We start from the raw sequence: 13,981 nt of genomic DNA, 5'->3' as shown, positions 1-13,981 counted from the left end.
CTGTCAGCCCAGTCAGCCCGTGTGCCCTTTAACCCGCCAGCAGGCTGGCAAGCAGGCTGGCGACTCTGCGGACTGTAGTACGCTCCACGGAAGCATGCTTGTGCGACGGGAAATCATGTCCTCTTTCAGAAGCTGCTTAACACTAACCTCCTATGTAACCTGCTCTCGTCGGACCTGCAACCGCGGCACAAGGTAAGCACGGAGCAAAACCACCGTGGCTCAAGGTAGCTGTCATGTGGCCTCGGGCCGTGGGACAGACGTCACCGTCAACCATTAACCGTCGCGATTGGCAAAGGGCCAGGTCGACCTGGGGGATACAATGACTGTTCGCATGCCGTTCAAATTACACTACTTTCGCGCGCTCTTTCTCTCCCTTTCGATTCAAGGCTGCCAATAGCGCCTGTATAATGCCCAGAAGATTCTCCTATTCTACCTAGTCTGTGGTGCTGAAATGCAACTATCCAAATGAGATGGGGGAGGCTTTCCTGACTTGAGGTGCCTTGAGGGGGGGTATCCTATCCTGCGATTAAGACGACAAAGACCGTCGGTCATCCACGCCACCATCCAGTCAGTGATACTAGATGTATATACTGTGAGCCGAACAGGATGTTTGTAAGCATGGAAACTCCAAAAGGGGCAGCCCCGATGCAATGTTGTTGTCCAACACAAATGTATTAAGCCCGCCGTCAAGAGAAGACCAAACACTTCGAACCAGCTCCAGCCCGGTCGAAATCCCCATTTTCGTGTCTCCATCACTAATGCTCGATGCGAATCGGACTTGATGCTTCTTCTTCTATTCTGTTCGTCCATGTCATGTCGCAGCGTATTAACCCATTTCCAATATCATAATTTGCCTCGTAAGTTTCGGCGTGGGATGCCCTACTCCCTGATGGACGATTCTCTCGGGCTCGTCACCTCCTCTTTCTTTGCGAACCATCCACCAATCCAGCTTTGCCGCTTGTTCGCCGCAGCTTGCGCCTCGTTGTTCTCCTGCACCAGCCTAAGTGGGCGAGGCTTGTTGCCCGCGTCGAACTTCTGTGTGACCTTCTTCTCACGGGGTGGGCTCTGGTTTGGCGTGCTGCTGATGGTGTCCTTGTCCCCAGTCATCTGGGACGACGAGTCGCCGCTGACGCTCGATGTCTCTGAACGCATCCCAGGGAAGTTGCCAGGGACAGAGCTGGCTGTAGCACCAGAGGTGTTGCGCTCACGCTGCGGGGTGCTGAAGAAGGTCTGAGAGTTGCGAGAGATCGGAGATAGGGGTCCATCAGGCCCCTTGTACATGTTGTTGACAATTGAGGCGGCACCGGTGATCTGTTCGCTCATGGGCCGCACGCGCCGCGTAGAGTGCGAGCGCCCCATCCCGATCGGGATACTAGGTGCCGTGTCGGGGTTGGAGAACTGCGCGAGATTAGCGGCGGTTGGCATCACCGACATGGGCCTCGGCCTGGGCTTGGTGCCTGCTGTTGGGTTGGATATGGCCATGGACTTGGCCCGCTGCAGAACGGAGGAGCCAGAGGCTTCCCTAGGTGGTGCTGGTAGGTCTTTGTTTGTATCCGGCTTCGACCCTGGCTCGGTCTGGTCGAGAATGTGCTCGAAGTCCTGATGCTGCAACAGGCGCTCGATGATTCTGTTAATATAAAGCGTCAACGCCTTGTTCTGGTCCTTCATAGACCGCACATCAGCCTCGAGGCGGCGGACGGTGTCATTCTGTTCCTCGCCATCGGCAGCATCGCCGAGCTCATCGGCGAGACTGGCTCCCCCGGCCTTGCCCTCGAGGGCGGCCAGTGCATCGTCGTTGCTCTGTGGCCCACCCATGTAGCTGAAGTCGCTGTTCTTGAAATCGCCGTTCAGAGTCTTCTCCTGCAGCAGCAACTGATAGCTCTCATTGTCCTCCATGAGACGTGCGTTGGCCATGCGGGTTTCCATAAGAAGCTTCTCGACCTCATGCAGCCTGCCGCCGCCACGGTTCTCGGATTCGACGAGCTTGATTTGAGCCTCCGCCAGTTCCAGACGCAGAGACTCAATGAGCTTGTCCTTCTGCATGACAAGTTTCGACTGGTTCCTAGAGTCGCTGCGCGAAAGAGATGCAGGTGGTGCAAAGCTGCCTCCTTCGAGGCCAGGGGAGGTGGGGTTCACTGGATGGGGTGTCGTTAGGACCTCGCTTAGGTAGTCAAGAGGAGTCAACAGGGAATGTTTTGCTGCAGGTACTTACGGGATCGCGTTGACCGAATCTCGTCGTCGTTGTCTTCTTTGCTCATCTTCTGGTTGAGGGAGTCCTTGAGTCGTGCGATGATCATCTGCAGCTGCTCCTCGCGGTTTGACATTTCCTCCTTTTCCTTGACCATGGCGGAGCGCTCAGCCTCATAGATGGCCTCCATCTCCCTGATCTTTCTGGTGGACTCGCGCTGCTCGTTCTGCAGAGCCTCGATCTGCTCCTCGTGCTCGTGGCACTTCTCTTCATATTTGACTTGCTCACTGATTGTCTCGTCGAGTTTAGACTGGAGCACCTCTGCCTGCTTCCTGTAGTCCTCAGATGTAGTCTCGGCTTTCGCTAGCCTATCCTTGAGGTCATCGAGCAGCGCGACTGTCTCGGCGCGAGCAGCCTCCTCAGCCTCGACGTTGGCAGTGTTGCTGCTGGGGCCGTTGGTGCTCGAGAGAGGGGACTCCCTCCTTTGTCCTGCAGCAGCACGGGCGGAGACAGGTGTGCCTGAGCGGAAGGAGCGCGATCTCGCATGGCTTTGTGCACTGCCGCCCGCAGCAGCGGCGGAAGAGGTGGGCGTGGAAGAGCGAGGGGTGGCGCGCGAGGCTGAGGGCGACGACGAGGTCAGAGTCGAGTTGGGATCCCGACCCGTGACGGGCGGTTTTTTGGCCGCAACAGTTGACATGGTCGGTGGTTGAATGTTATCTCGTTGTTGATGTGGTGTTTCGAGAATGTCTCGGCTGGGCTGGAGAGAAAGAAACAAACAAAGGGTTAGAGAAACACGCTAGGTATCGCGAGCAGCGGTTATAACAGGACTTGCAGAGCATGGGCAACGCTCAAGCAAGATGCGGTGAGAGAGGTGGTCCGTACCTCTAAACTCCTCTTCTGGATGCTGCCAAAGTGGATATCCGGTTGGGAGGATGGGATGGCGACTAGCGCGATGCCATGGGGAGATGCAGTGGGCAGCGATTTGAAGATAGCGATGCAATTGTGGATGCGAAATGGGATGTCCGTCAGTGTGCGAATGCTGCTGAAAGACAAGAACCAAGTTGGACTGGGTTGTGTTGAGCGTGCGCGTCCAGAAATGAGGACTAGATTCTGAAGACGCAGGTGGCGCTGGCAGGTCTCGAAGAACGCGATTGACTCGATGCAATCCAAGACAGGCACGTCGGATCAGCAGAGCACGACAGAGCAGAGCGAAGCAGAGTTGGGGCAAAGCAGAGAGCGACCTTTGGGGCCTTGGGGATTCCGGGAGCAGCACTAGCGCCAGAAGCAGCACGTCTGGACGTCCAGGGCTGGGCGGCGATCGGCAGAGCAACCAGGACAGGAACCTGTTAGCGTCGTGTTAGGGTCTACAGGCGAGCTGGTATGGGCTGCAGAAACAGAAGGGAGAGGTGAGTGGGTTCCTCCGTCTCGGCACTCCCCCAACCGCAGGGGGGCAATTGGCCTGTGCTGCTCCACGCCGACATCTCACCTGGAGGGAGAGTTCAGCAATGCGCGTCACCCCTTTTCCTTTCCAATCAGCAGCGCGAATGACTGGACGAACAAACATCAGACAGTCTAGCATCCCAGGCGATGGATGTTGATGGCACTGTTTACACAGAACTGTTAGGGCTTGCTCTACTGTACATGCGATACTTGTGTGACGATATTCTTAAACAATGAAGCATTATGCTGCGGCGAGCTTGCGTACTCGTTGCGCGTGGCTGCTCTCTGACTCGAACGGTGCCTTCAAAGCCAATAAAATAGCCCTTGCCAGTAGACAATAACAGCCTTCAATATCTCGCTCCATGCCATCTATTGACTGATGATTTGGCCAATATACCGGACAACAGATGCTCCAAGCACCGCATCCATACATACAGTAGTCTACTCATTCGAGAGCGTCCGTCTGCGACTAGAATATGCAAGTCGAACGACCATTGAAACAACGCGGCCATAGAGTGACTCAACCACTTCGAGCCCCTGCGAGCAACATCCCAGTCTGAATGTTCAGCCCGCCAGGCACAGGCATAATGCACAGACTAGACTGACGGCAGCGTTGCTTGGCCTACCCAGTGATTCGGATCTCGCAGGCTGGGCTGGCCGGCTACCAGACAGCACGGCTCACTTCTGTGGCTTCTGTGGAGGGCATCCGCTCCCGCTGGGCTGTCAGTGCGCGGCGTGCTTGTCGTCTACCCGCGGAGGGTCGAATGAGTGAAAGTTCATGCTCCCGGACTGCCCTTCATTTGCGAGCTCATCTCCAAAGTTTATGCCGCACAGGAAAACCCCGGCTATACCGTATGTCCTAGCAATTATCTCCTTGTAAGGCTCCACGTGACTAATCGTGCAGGAATGTCGTCCTCGGTGAGAGTTGAATCAAATCTCGGTTGATGTAGCGGTTCGCCAATATCGACCAGGACCTTCTCCGAGGTACACTTTTCATTGTCCTGGATATACAACCCGCCTCGCCATTCCTTGTAGCTATGACAGAACCTAGACAGGTAGAGAAAGCACTTCATACCAACACGTCTCGCGTTGGTTGAATGCAATTGCCAATAGGTGTTCTCATGCCTCACAATAACCAACGCCGTCGTGTAGTTGATCGTGATACGAACAGAATGATGCCGCAACAAGCACTATCAACATCCAACTGTCCCCGAGCGTCTTTTTCTTTCCCCACATTCTGGTCCAGATTTCGGCATTGCCCTGCTCAAGAGGCGCTCAGTGCATTGGCGGGTTCAGCGGATATAGATCCACCTCGGGCTTGTCCGTGTTCTCCGCGCTTTGCTGGCGTGGGTGGTGAAGTCCGGCATTGACACAGGACGCTGTCGCTGCCCACGGTAAGCGCGTAATGCGATGCCTGTGGCTTGACCTAAGCACGTACACCCTGAACCTCATGGCTACATCGGATAAGAGACTTCATACTAGTGATACTACATCTATCTTCAGAGTTGCATACTTCATGGCACTGGCGAGACCGGGCGAAGATACCACATTTTTCATAGCATCAGCTCCTTCACGCGATAAATTGTTGCGGAAAAGCCTCTTGCAGAGCAGTCCCGTGGAGAATCTCTCTGGGTCATAGCCTAACAGAAATTTTCTTGCGGTCACACCCTTCTCTAAAAGCGGACTTGTTGATGGTTCTTTGTCCTTCTCCTGGGAGCGTCTTTCCCTGGAAATATCTATACAAATTTTGCTCCGCTTGTGAGCACTTCACATGCACCGTCTCCACGCAATGGTTATCTTTGATGGCAATGGACCAACTACATCCCGTGCTCATAGCTGTCCGTACTCCAGCCTCGGCTGAAAGGGTCTCGCAAGGCACCCATCACTGGGTCAGAGTTGGCTACAGAGAAACAGGATGCACCCACACCCTCTGAGCACGGTTTGGTAGTTATATAGCCAGAGACGCCAACTGTCAGTACAAATCTCGTTGAGCACAGCTGAAATCCTGAAGCCAATGCCGGATTCCTTTGGAGGAGATGCCTTTGTATCAATCCATCCGTGTTTTCTACCGGACACGGTGACGAGTTCATCGTAGAAGTTCCCAAGCACGAATTGACGTCCCTGCCGTCTTGCTTAGTGATGAAGTATACTATAGCTAGAGAAGCTCCCTGATTCCCAGGGTTTAAAGTGGATGTACGGTGCCTCAAGAAGACGCCCTACACAGTCAAAAGAACACTACTGGGCCTGTTGTGCTGAATGGCTGGCTCCAATTCAGAAATGTGATTTTGGTACAATACTTGTTTGCAAGCGTCTCTCGAGGTCTGCTCGTGGGCAATCCTTCTCGATGAGGAGCATTCATGTCCCTCCACGGCATTGCCTGGGCGGGTAAACCTTCCGTATCTTCGGCATGGCGGGCTTGGTACGGCAGGAGTGAGTATCGTGGATAGGTCAGTGGCTTACGCCTCTTGCCTCCGGCTATAGCCTTTGGTGTTGAAGAAGCGTGTATTATTCTGCAATCGTTACCTCCATCTGCCTTATCAGCTCTCTGGCCATAACCTCACTTCGCTGCTGTGGGAGGGTAATAAGTAGCTGTCGACAGCAAACCTACCCTCAGGATGGGTTGGTCGTGCACAACGTTGGCAGCGACAGTGGTCGTCCTCCTGGATGCCCGTCGTCCAAGTTACCTCTCACCGTATATAATTGCGGTCGCTTGTCTTGGTATTTGTGAGGGTGCTCATGCTTCCACCTAATCTTGAACTCAGGGGTCTATAGAATGTTAGGGACCGTGGTGTTACGATCATCAGTGACTTGGCAGCAAAAGTTTGATGTTGCCGGACGATGAGCTACCTATGGATCCCTCGGCATCGAGTTTGGACGTGATTTCACGCCTCTTGCGGCAAATTTTGACAAGCAGAAGCGGTCCGGCATAGATGAGGGCAATAGTCCACGAGTAATAACGGGAGAGGCTCAGGATACGCTGGGTTTGTTTGATATCACACGCTGGAAGCTGGTCACGATGATTTGAAAGGGGATGCTTGAGAATGCCAAGTATACTGTCAATACGGCGGCGCAGCCAGGTGTGGATTGATGCTGGGTGAAGCAGATCTCATAATGCTACCCTAAAGTCATTCAGAGGTTGATATGCCTCATCTTTTCGTGGTCTGCCATTAACGACAACCTGGTATCATGCCCTGTGTAGAAAACTTTTCCCTTCCTATGCCATGTCGCAAATTGACCGTGCGAGAAGATTTCGCATCGCCATTGCCCAACCGGACGCCGTGACCGTGACGCCTGCCATCCCAGGAGAAGTCAAGCATCTCTCTAGGAAGCCTGCTCGCTGAGGATGTCGGAGTCACCAGCGTCGAGGACAGCCATGGTGGAGCATCGGAAGAGCTTTCCGCAGGCAGTACCCAGCTCGATCTGAGCAAAGAGGTCAGCCAAGTGCATTTACCCTCCGGAGAAAACAGGTCTCTCCTTCGCTGGGTTGAGGACACGAGCAAGCAGGTGCAGCCGTGTCCTCCGAAGAAAGGGGGTACTGATTTTGCTTCTTTCTCTACTTTATGGTACTTCGTAGGGGAAACTTACGTTGGTGCCGCCGTAGTGGTGGACGGGAGCCTTGGACAACATAGAGTAGTACTCCAGCTCAGACTTGCGGAGAGGAGGGGTGTTGCCAGCGATGAGGACCAGCTTGGCCTTGCCAGAGCGGAGGGCTAAATAGAGCAGGAGCAAGTCAGCGAAAATTCTCAATTGATACTCGGAAAGAGACGCATTTAAAAACTTACCCTTCAGTGTGGACTTGTAACCCAGCACGACCTTACCCGACTTCATCACCAGGGCAAGGCGAGAGTTGAGGGTGTCACCGGTCTTGGTCTTCTTCTTGGGGGCCATCTTGACTGATTTGTGGTGATCTGGTCGTGATCTGGGTCTGGTCGAGTGATGGGATGGATTGTCGGAGGAAGATGGACAAGCACACTCGCAGTCGGCCGTCAGAAAAGTCAACTAGATGGTTTGTCGAGCTGGTAGGGGAACTTTTCGCTCCGCTGGTGGGGACTTGGCCAATCACAATGCAGTTTCACCTGGCAAGCCCTACTGGGAAGGCACGTGAATTTATGGGGCGTCTTGGGCGCTCGGACACGGCACATTGAGTAAGGCGCACCGCACTGTAACGCTTACCATTCTGGTCTCGCCGCCGTGCTGCTTTGAAATCAGGCCAGGAGAGCAAAACAGAAAAGAGGGACGCCCCCGTCATTTCCACCCTCCACACCACACCCAGCAACGCAACGAAGCAAACCTACATCACGACACTTAACCGACCAGAAGACATCAATCAGTCAAGATGGCCCGTCGTCCCGCTCGTTGCTACCGCTACTGCAAGAACAAGGTGAGCAACGATCCTGCGAGTGCTGCACTGCGAGGAGGATGATCGTGGGTGGGAATCAAAGGGATAAAAATTACTGCCTCGAGACGTCTGCAAACGCTCCGAATTGGGGATGTTTTCAAGAATGCTGCCGGCCTTTGTCGACGTCGAACCTCTGTCGGTTTGCTGCCAGAGGGTGGAATCCTTTGAGGGACCCAGCCTTCGCAAACCTGCAGAGATCCGCCGTAGCTTTCATCGACCAAGCACACACATTTATTTCAGCAGCACACCTCGACATGATGGAACTGCAAACAGTGTCGCTAACTTGATTACTTTCAGCCCTACCCCAAGTCCCGGTTCAACCGTGGTGTCCCCGACCCCAAGATCCGCATCTACGATCTTGGCCGCAAGCGCGCTACCGTCGACGACTTCCCTCTCTGCATCCACCTCGTCTCCAACGAGTATGAGCAGCTGAGTTCCGAGGCCCTCGAGGCCGCCCGTATCTGCGCCAACAAGTACCTCGTCAAGGTTGCCGGCAAGGAAGGTTTCCACCTGCGCGTCCGCGCTCACCCCTTCCACGTCGTCCGTATCAACAAGATGTTGTCTTGTGCCGGTGCCGATAGACTGCAGACTGGTATGCGTGGTGCCTGGGGCAAGCCCAACGGCACTGTCGCTCGTGTCAACATCGGTCAGATCATCATGTCTGTCCGTACTCGTGACTCCAGTACGTTTAGATTCCCTGATGGTCCCTTGAATCATAATCGCACCGCAGCAGCACTAACAAACCACAACCAGACCGCGCCACTGCTCTCGAGGCCCTCCGCCGATCCCAGTACAAGTTCCCCGGTCGCCAAAAGATCATCATCTCCAAGAACTGGGGCTTCACCCCTCTCCGCCGCGAGGAGTACCTGGAGAAGAAGGCTGCTGGCCGCGTCAAGGTGGACGGTGCCTACGTGCAGTTCCTGACCAACCACGGTTCCCTGGAGCGAAACATGAAGCGCTTCCCCGAGGCCTTCTCCGAGGCTTAAGGGGCTTCTCTTCTTTTTTGCTGCATGACAAATCAAAAACCGTACTGCATTTGGGATCCGGGCTGGCGTAAATAGGGTTTACTGCGAAAGGCCGAGGGGCTGTGTTGATTCAGGCTAGATGTTTTTTCCTCTGCGGAAAAGAAGTAGCTTCGACTCACTCAAATCGGATTCTAATCCAAGGGGTTTACTACACAGGATCACTTGACAATGCTAGTGACGGTGGCAATGAAATGTGCAATGCGATGATGAAGTGGACATATCCCTGAAAGATGTTTGACCAGTCGTCATAAATTGGTAGAGCGTGCACTAGAAAGGCTCATGACACTCCAGTAGAACTCGCGGGTGAACACTTAGCAAGACTCGAGAGCCGGTCACCTGTGCGGTCGCCGAGGCACCGGTACCGGCCTCGAGACCTGCGGGAGTCGCTGGCCGGCGGTAGCAGCCGAGCTGAGAGGGCATTTGACCAGGTAGCCGGGTGGGCATGGTGCTCAGACCCGTTCCGTTGGTCCATGTCATCTCTCTTGTATATCTACTGCATAGAAATAGGATGTTCTATCGTTGGTCTGTAAAGGAGTCTGGTAGATGTATTCGCGTGATATCATTGCAGGACATGGCAACTGCCCTCCTGCGAGCCGGCGAGCCTGGAACGACAGACAAGACTGCTGTTACCCACCAGTTTCAAAAGAGGCAAAAATTTGCAACAACTTCGGCGAGTTCACGAGTAAGTCGGATGGCGGTACAGCAGGATCTGAAGGATGCATCCAAGCTTTAATCTTCGGCGTTTGTGAATCAGTAGGGGGTCTATTCGCCTTCCCAGATCCCGAAGTTTCCCAGCCCTCCGTAAATGCAATGTAGTTTGAAAAGCCAATGAGTCACTGCATCTCTCCCCAGATATCTCTGTCCCTCACGGAGATGCAGCGGGTTGTCGGACAGAGCCCAACAGGTGGGCGTTTCCAGACTTGGGCTGTAGACAGACGGGCTCGAGGTCACATCGACGGTGCAAAGGGTGCCGATGACAGGAAGTGTGGGTCTGATGCCATCTTATCACCAGGGAAGGCCCGCTCTTGAGATAAGGAGATCGGGGGTAGCGAAGACCCGCCCCAATACCATGCAGCATCTGGAAGGCCATCGTCAGCCCTGCCAGGAGACGCAGGCTGGTGGTTCGCCGTGTTTGAGTCCGGGCAACCCACCCACCCACTCGCTCAGTAGAGTGAGCAAGAAGTGGCGGGACGGCGTGAAGAGGTGAGGTGATTTCCAGCTTGGAACAAAGGAACATGCTGCAAACATGCCATGAGTCGGGCCTACCGATGATGACACACCAACCAAGCTGCAGTCGCACCCGTCGAGTCTGAGCTTGAGGGGGCCATAGCTGCAGGATGGAACACCGTTCAAGGTCGAAAGGGGCCAAGATGAGTGAGACCCTCGGTCCCTAATCCGAGGCGCGGGAGCTTATGTTGGATAAGATTATACGTGGGCTGTTGTCCAGCTGCGCGACTCGGCCAGAGACCCTTGGATGGCAAATGCAATCTTGCCTTTTCCTGTTCCCAGCTGTTCCAGGAGAGCAACAAGCTGGGCATGGTTGGGCGCAGAGAAGAGGGAGAGGAGATGGCTCGTCATCTACATAAAACGATCGTCATCAGTAAACGCTACCAGTGGTGTGCGTGTGAGGGGCAGCCAACAGGAGGTACCTGGACTATCTGGGTCGGGTACCTACTGCGGCGGCAGGTAGATCTGCTGTCTCTCATCTCAGTCACGCTGCCTATCTCACTGGTGGGGGTCCTACGCCCCCCGAAGAAGAAGCAAACGACCTGTCAACGACATCAGCAAAGCACACGCCAACTGTCAGACTGCCCAGCTGTCTCACCACCCTCCCTCCTTTCCATAATTCCATAACCTCCCTACCTGCCTTCCTCTCTGACCGACAGAACAAATCCGCCTGTGCCGCGTCGGGGTGTGCTGTACAGAAATACCTACCTAGTCTGGTACATGGTGTGCTGCTTGTAGGCTGGGCTCCCTTGACCTGCCCAGCGCCAATAACACCACTTCACTGCATTGTTGGGGGCCATCACCGTCCCATCATTTCTCATCACTCCTCCTCCCTCTATCCGATTCCCTCCTGGGAAGTTCCTGATTACAGAACACGCTTGGTGCTCGCGTCTGTGGAAAATACATACACACGAGCGAGTTTACATCTATTTCCAACCTCTTCCCGACCTCGTGCCTTATTGTTCCGGTTTGAACGGTCCCTCATCCCTCTCTACTGTCCCCGTCACGTCATCTACTCCGACCCTTAGTCCTCCCAAGACTACTCTTTGAAAGGAAGGCCTTTAGTCATTTTTGGTGCTCTTGACGACATCCCTACCGCACCCCTTGTCCCGAATTACGCCCGTACAAACCCGACATAGCTACGTGCTTTGGTCGGATCCGTTCCGTCTTGCCTCCACTTATCAATTCTCTTCTTCGACGAGGAAAGTGGTTCTGTGACACCACTGCCGCCTCTCCCCGTCGTCGTGGTGCGCTTCACTTATACCCGATCCCGTGGGACGGAACACGACGGCTAGACCACGATCCACTCATCATGCCATCTCGGTCCTAAAAATCGCCCCTCTCACTTGACACGACAGGTTGCTGTCTGTCTACCCAAGATCCCGATACAAACTCGTTGCAATTTCAGCAGTCGCATCTGCTGTGGACAGCAACCCTGCGACACGGCATTGCGCGCTCCACCAAGAGCGATCTCGCCGTCTCCATCCCACCTTATCTAACACTCCCCTCCCCCCAACCGACGTCTCGACCCCGCGGCTTCAAGGCCGCTCCTTGACCTCTATACTCCTGTCAACGTTCTCTTGTGCACATCATGGCCTTCCATCAACCTACAAGACAAGTCGCACAGCGCACTTCGCGGGCAGTCGCCCCGAATTCGGCGGATTTAGAAACGCATGCGCCCGCCCCACCACTTACACAGTCCCGCGACGAGTCGCAAACCTGGGTCCTATTCTCCCCTGCCACCGACTCGGGGACCTCAGTATCCTACCTTTCGTCAATACAAGACGATCAGCCAACACCTGGCCGGTCAAGGATAAGCGATATCGGGAGCTTGCAAACAATAGCACATTCCGATAACCTCTATTCCGAGCCTGCAAACTCCGACATCCTCGAAGAAGACGACGCCGCCGAGGACGATGCCGAGCTCGACAGTCTTGACAGCCACCTGCCAGATTTCTTGCACAAGGGGCAGCAAGGAGGCACCGCACAGTCAACCACCATCTTCCCAGGTCATGATGGGCTGGGTAGTTTTAGAGTAGACACCCAGGGGCTGGCTACGGAGATGCAGGAGACTATGTACCAGTTCGAGCGTTACAATCCCCGCAGAGTAAAGAGACGACGAGAGAGTCTGGAACTCGGGCAACTTGCCTTGGAGAGCGAGGAGGCACAGGAAGCCGATAGAAGGCGGCGTATCGAAGACTGGCGCCTCGAACAGAGCCGAGTACTACTCCAAGAGATACAGAAGGAAACCAGGCGGAGAAGAGAGTCGACTGTGTCCACGCTGACGGACAGGATTAGAAGAGGCAGTCAAGCACTCGTGGAGACAGAGGCAGAGGATGCGGCGCTGAGCACGGCTGGCGACCCGACTCCTGACGCCTCCATGGCAGGAACGGAGTGGCACGACCAGGACGCATCCGAGATGGATCTCGGCGCAGGAGAGGCGGAGGAAGCCGGCTACTGGACGCGCATCACACGCAGTGTCATTCGTGATTTAATGGGCATCGACGACAAACTACTGTGCGTGCTTTTTGGCGAGGCACTTCCCGAAGATCTGGATCTCGAGAGCGACGATCTCTCATCCACGCCACGGGCCATCGCGCCTGGGGCCAATGTGGTGGAGCCCGAGCCATCTTGGCAGCTTCAACTCCTCGACAGGATGGCCCAAGAGCTCGGCGATTTGGTCAACCAGCTGTCCGCGCACCCACATCCGGGTGCGTTCTCAACGTACACGCGCATGCAGCAGATGCCACTCCCTTACGCTGGATTGCCTGTCATTCCCGAGACAGGCACTGTACCCCTACAACCTGCATCCATCCAGGCTGCACCGACATCCACTGAAACAAATGAGGCCAAGAGGCATGCTGCTTCGCAGAGGTCTTCCATCGCCGATGAGAGCACAATGCCGTCGATGCCCAAGTTCCAGCCTACGCTACAGGCGATCCCCCATGCTCAACCGATGGACATCCCCAGGACGAAAACTGTAGACGTCTCAAGCGAGGTGTCTGGCCCTGAGAAAATCCCTGGCGCCTTTACTCAACAAGAGTGGGAGCAGGACCTAGACATCAAACTTGTCTTCCGGTATCTGCGCAATCGCTTCACCTCATCTCGCGCCGCTGCCTCGAACCCATCTGGGCATTCGCAATCCCACACCACGTCCTCGGCTCAAGATGCTGCAGCAAGGGCAGCGGCCCGAGTGAGACAACACCACCCCCTTGTCCGCGGTGTCCACTCGCATCAAAGGCGGACGTCGTTCAAGGTCAGCGTGCCAACCGGTGCGCCGGGTCAACTTGTCAGGCACGCCAGTAGCTGCGCCAGCCAGAGCACTAAAAGGAGTGGCCGCCGAGGCAGTATGAGTGTCTCATCAAGACACTCGAGTAGGCATTACTGGGACATTGGCGCGCGCGACGGCGCTGGCAGCATTGGCACTGGAAGCATGATCGCCAGTACAGGGCCGATGGGAAGCTGGGGTGAGGTGTAAGAGTAGCGCTGGTGTTGAACTGTATTACTACTACTGGAATGTTAATGACGGCATGGCTAGGTGAAAGGCGCTTCTCTGTGTTTCTCTTTTTGTCATGGACTGACTACACATGGTCGCCGGCCGGGTTTGGTTGGCCGGACAGGGATGTATACGATTTGGTTAAACGAGAGCAGCATAAACTTATTCTATATCCTGGGGCATACAATAGCATAGATGTAGCTCGA

The 13,981-nt window shown here is 54.9% G+C and overlaps 4 protein-coding genes across 4 annotated transcripts; 2 read left to right on the top strand and 2 right to left on the bottom strand.

The window, feature by feature from the left end:
* Positions 1-879: 879 nt before the first annotated feature.
* J7T55_013454 (uncharacterized protein) lies at positions 880-2,885 on the bottom strand (the record flags this gene model as incomplete). The annotated part of the gene is made up of 2 exons (XM_053141250.1): positions 880-2,135; positions 2,213-2,885. 2 exons carry the CDS (start codon positions 2,883-2,885, stop codon positions 880-882), a joined length of 1,929 nt encoding a protein of 642 aa, XP_052995795.1.
* Positions 2,886-6,949: 4,064 nt separating this feature from the next.
* Positions 6,950-7,516, bottom strand: J7T55_013453 (60s ribosomal protein l30; the record flags this gene model as incomplete). The annotated part of the gene is made up of 3 exons (XM_053141249.1): positions 6,950-7,048; positions 7,214-7,338; positions 7,411-7,516. 3 exons carry the CDS (start codon positions 7,514-7,516, stop codon positions 6,950-6,952), a joined length of 330 nt encoding a protein of 109 aa, XP_052995794.1.
* Positions 7,517-7,964: 448 nt separating this feature from the next.
* J7T55_013452 (60s ribosomal protein l10) lies at positions 7,965-9,013 on the top strand (the record flags this gene model as incomplete). Its single annotated transcript, XM_053141247.1, has 3 exons — positions 7,965-8,009; positions 8,325-8,709; positions 8,781-9,013. 3 exons carry the CDS (start codon positions 7,965-7,967, stop codon positions 9,011-9,013), a joined length of 663 nt encoding a protein of 220 aa, XP_052995793.1.
* A 2,857-nt stretch (positions 9,014-11,870) lies between these two features.
* Positions 11,871-13,757, top strand: J7T55_013451 (uncharacterized protein; the record flags this gene model as incomplete). The annotated part of the gene is made up of 1 exon (XM_053141246.1): positions 11,871-13,757. One exon carries the CDS (start codon positions 11,871-11,873, stop codon positions 13,755-13,757), a length of 1,887 nt encoding a protein of 628 aa, XP_052995792.1.
* Positions 13,758-13,981: the final 224 nt, after the last annotated feature.

The sequence above is a fragment of the Diaporthe amygdali genome (genome assembly GCF_026229845.1).
Source record: "Diaporthe amygdali strain CAA958 chromosome Unknown NODE_8_length_1307975_cov_65_857355, whole genome shotgun sequence".
NCBI classification, from domain to species: Eukaryota; Fungi; Ascomycota; class Sordariomycetes; order Diaporthales; family Diaporthaceae; genus Diaporthe; species Diaporthe amygdali.
The sequence above is the reverse complement of the archived record's forward strand: the minus strand, read 5'-3'. Positions and strand labels throughout refer to the sequence as shown.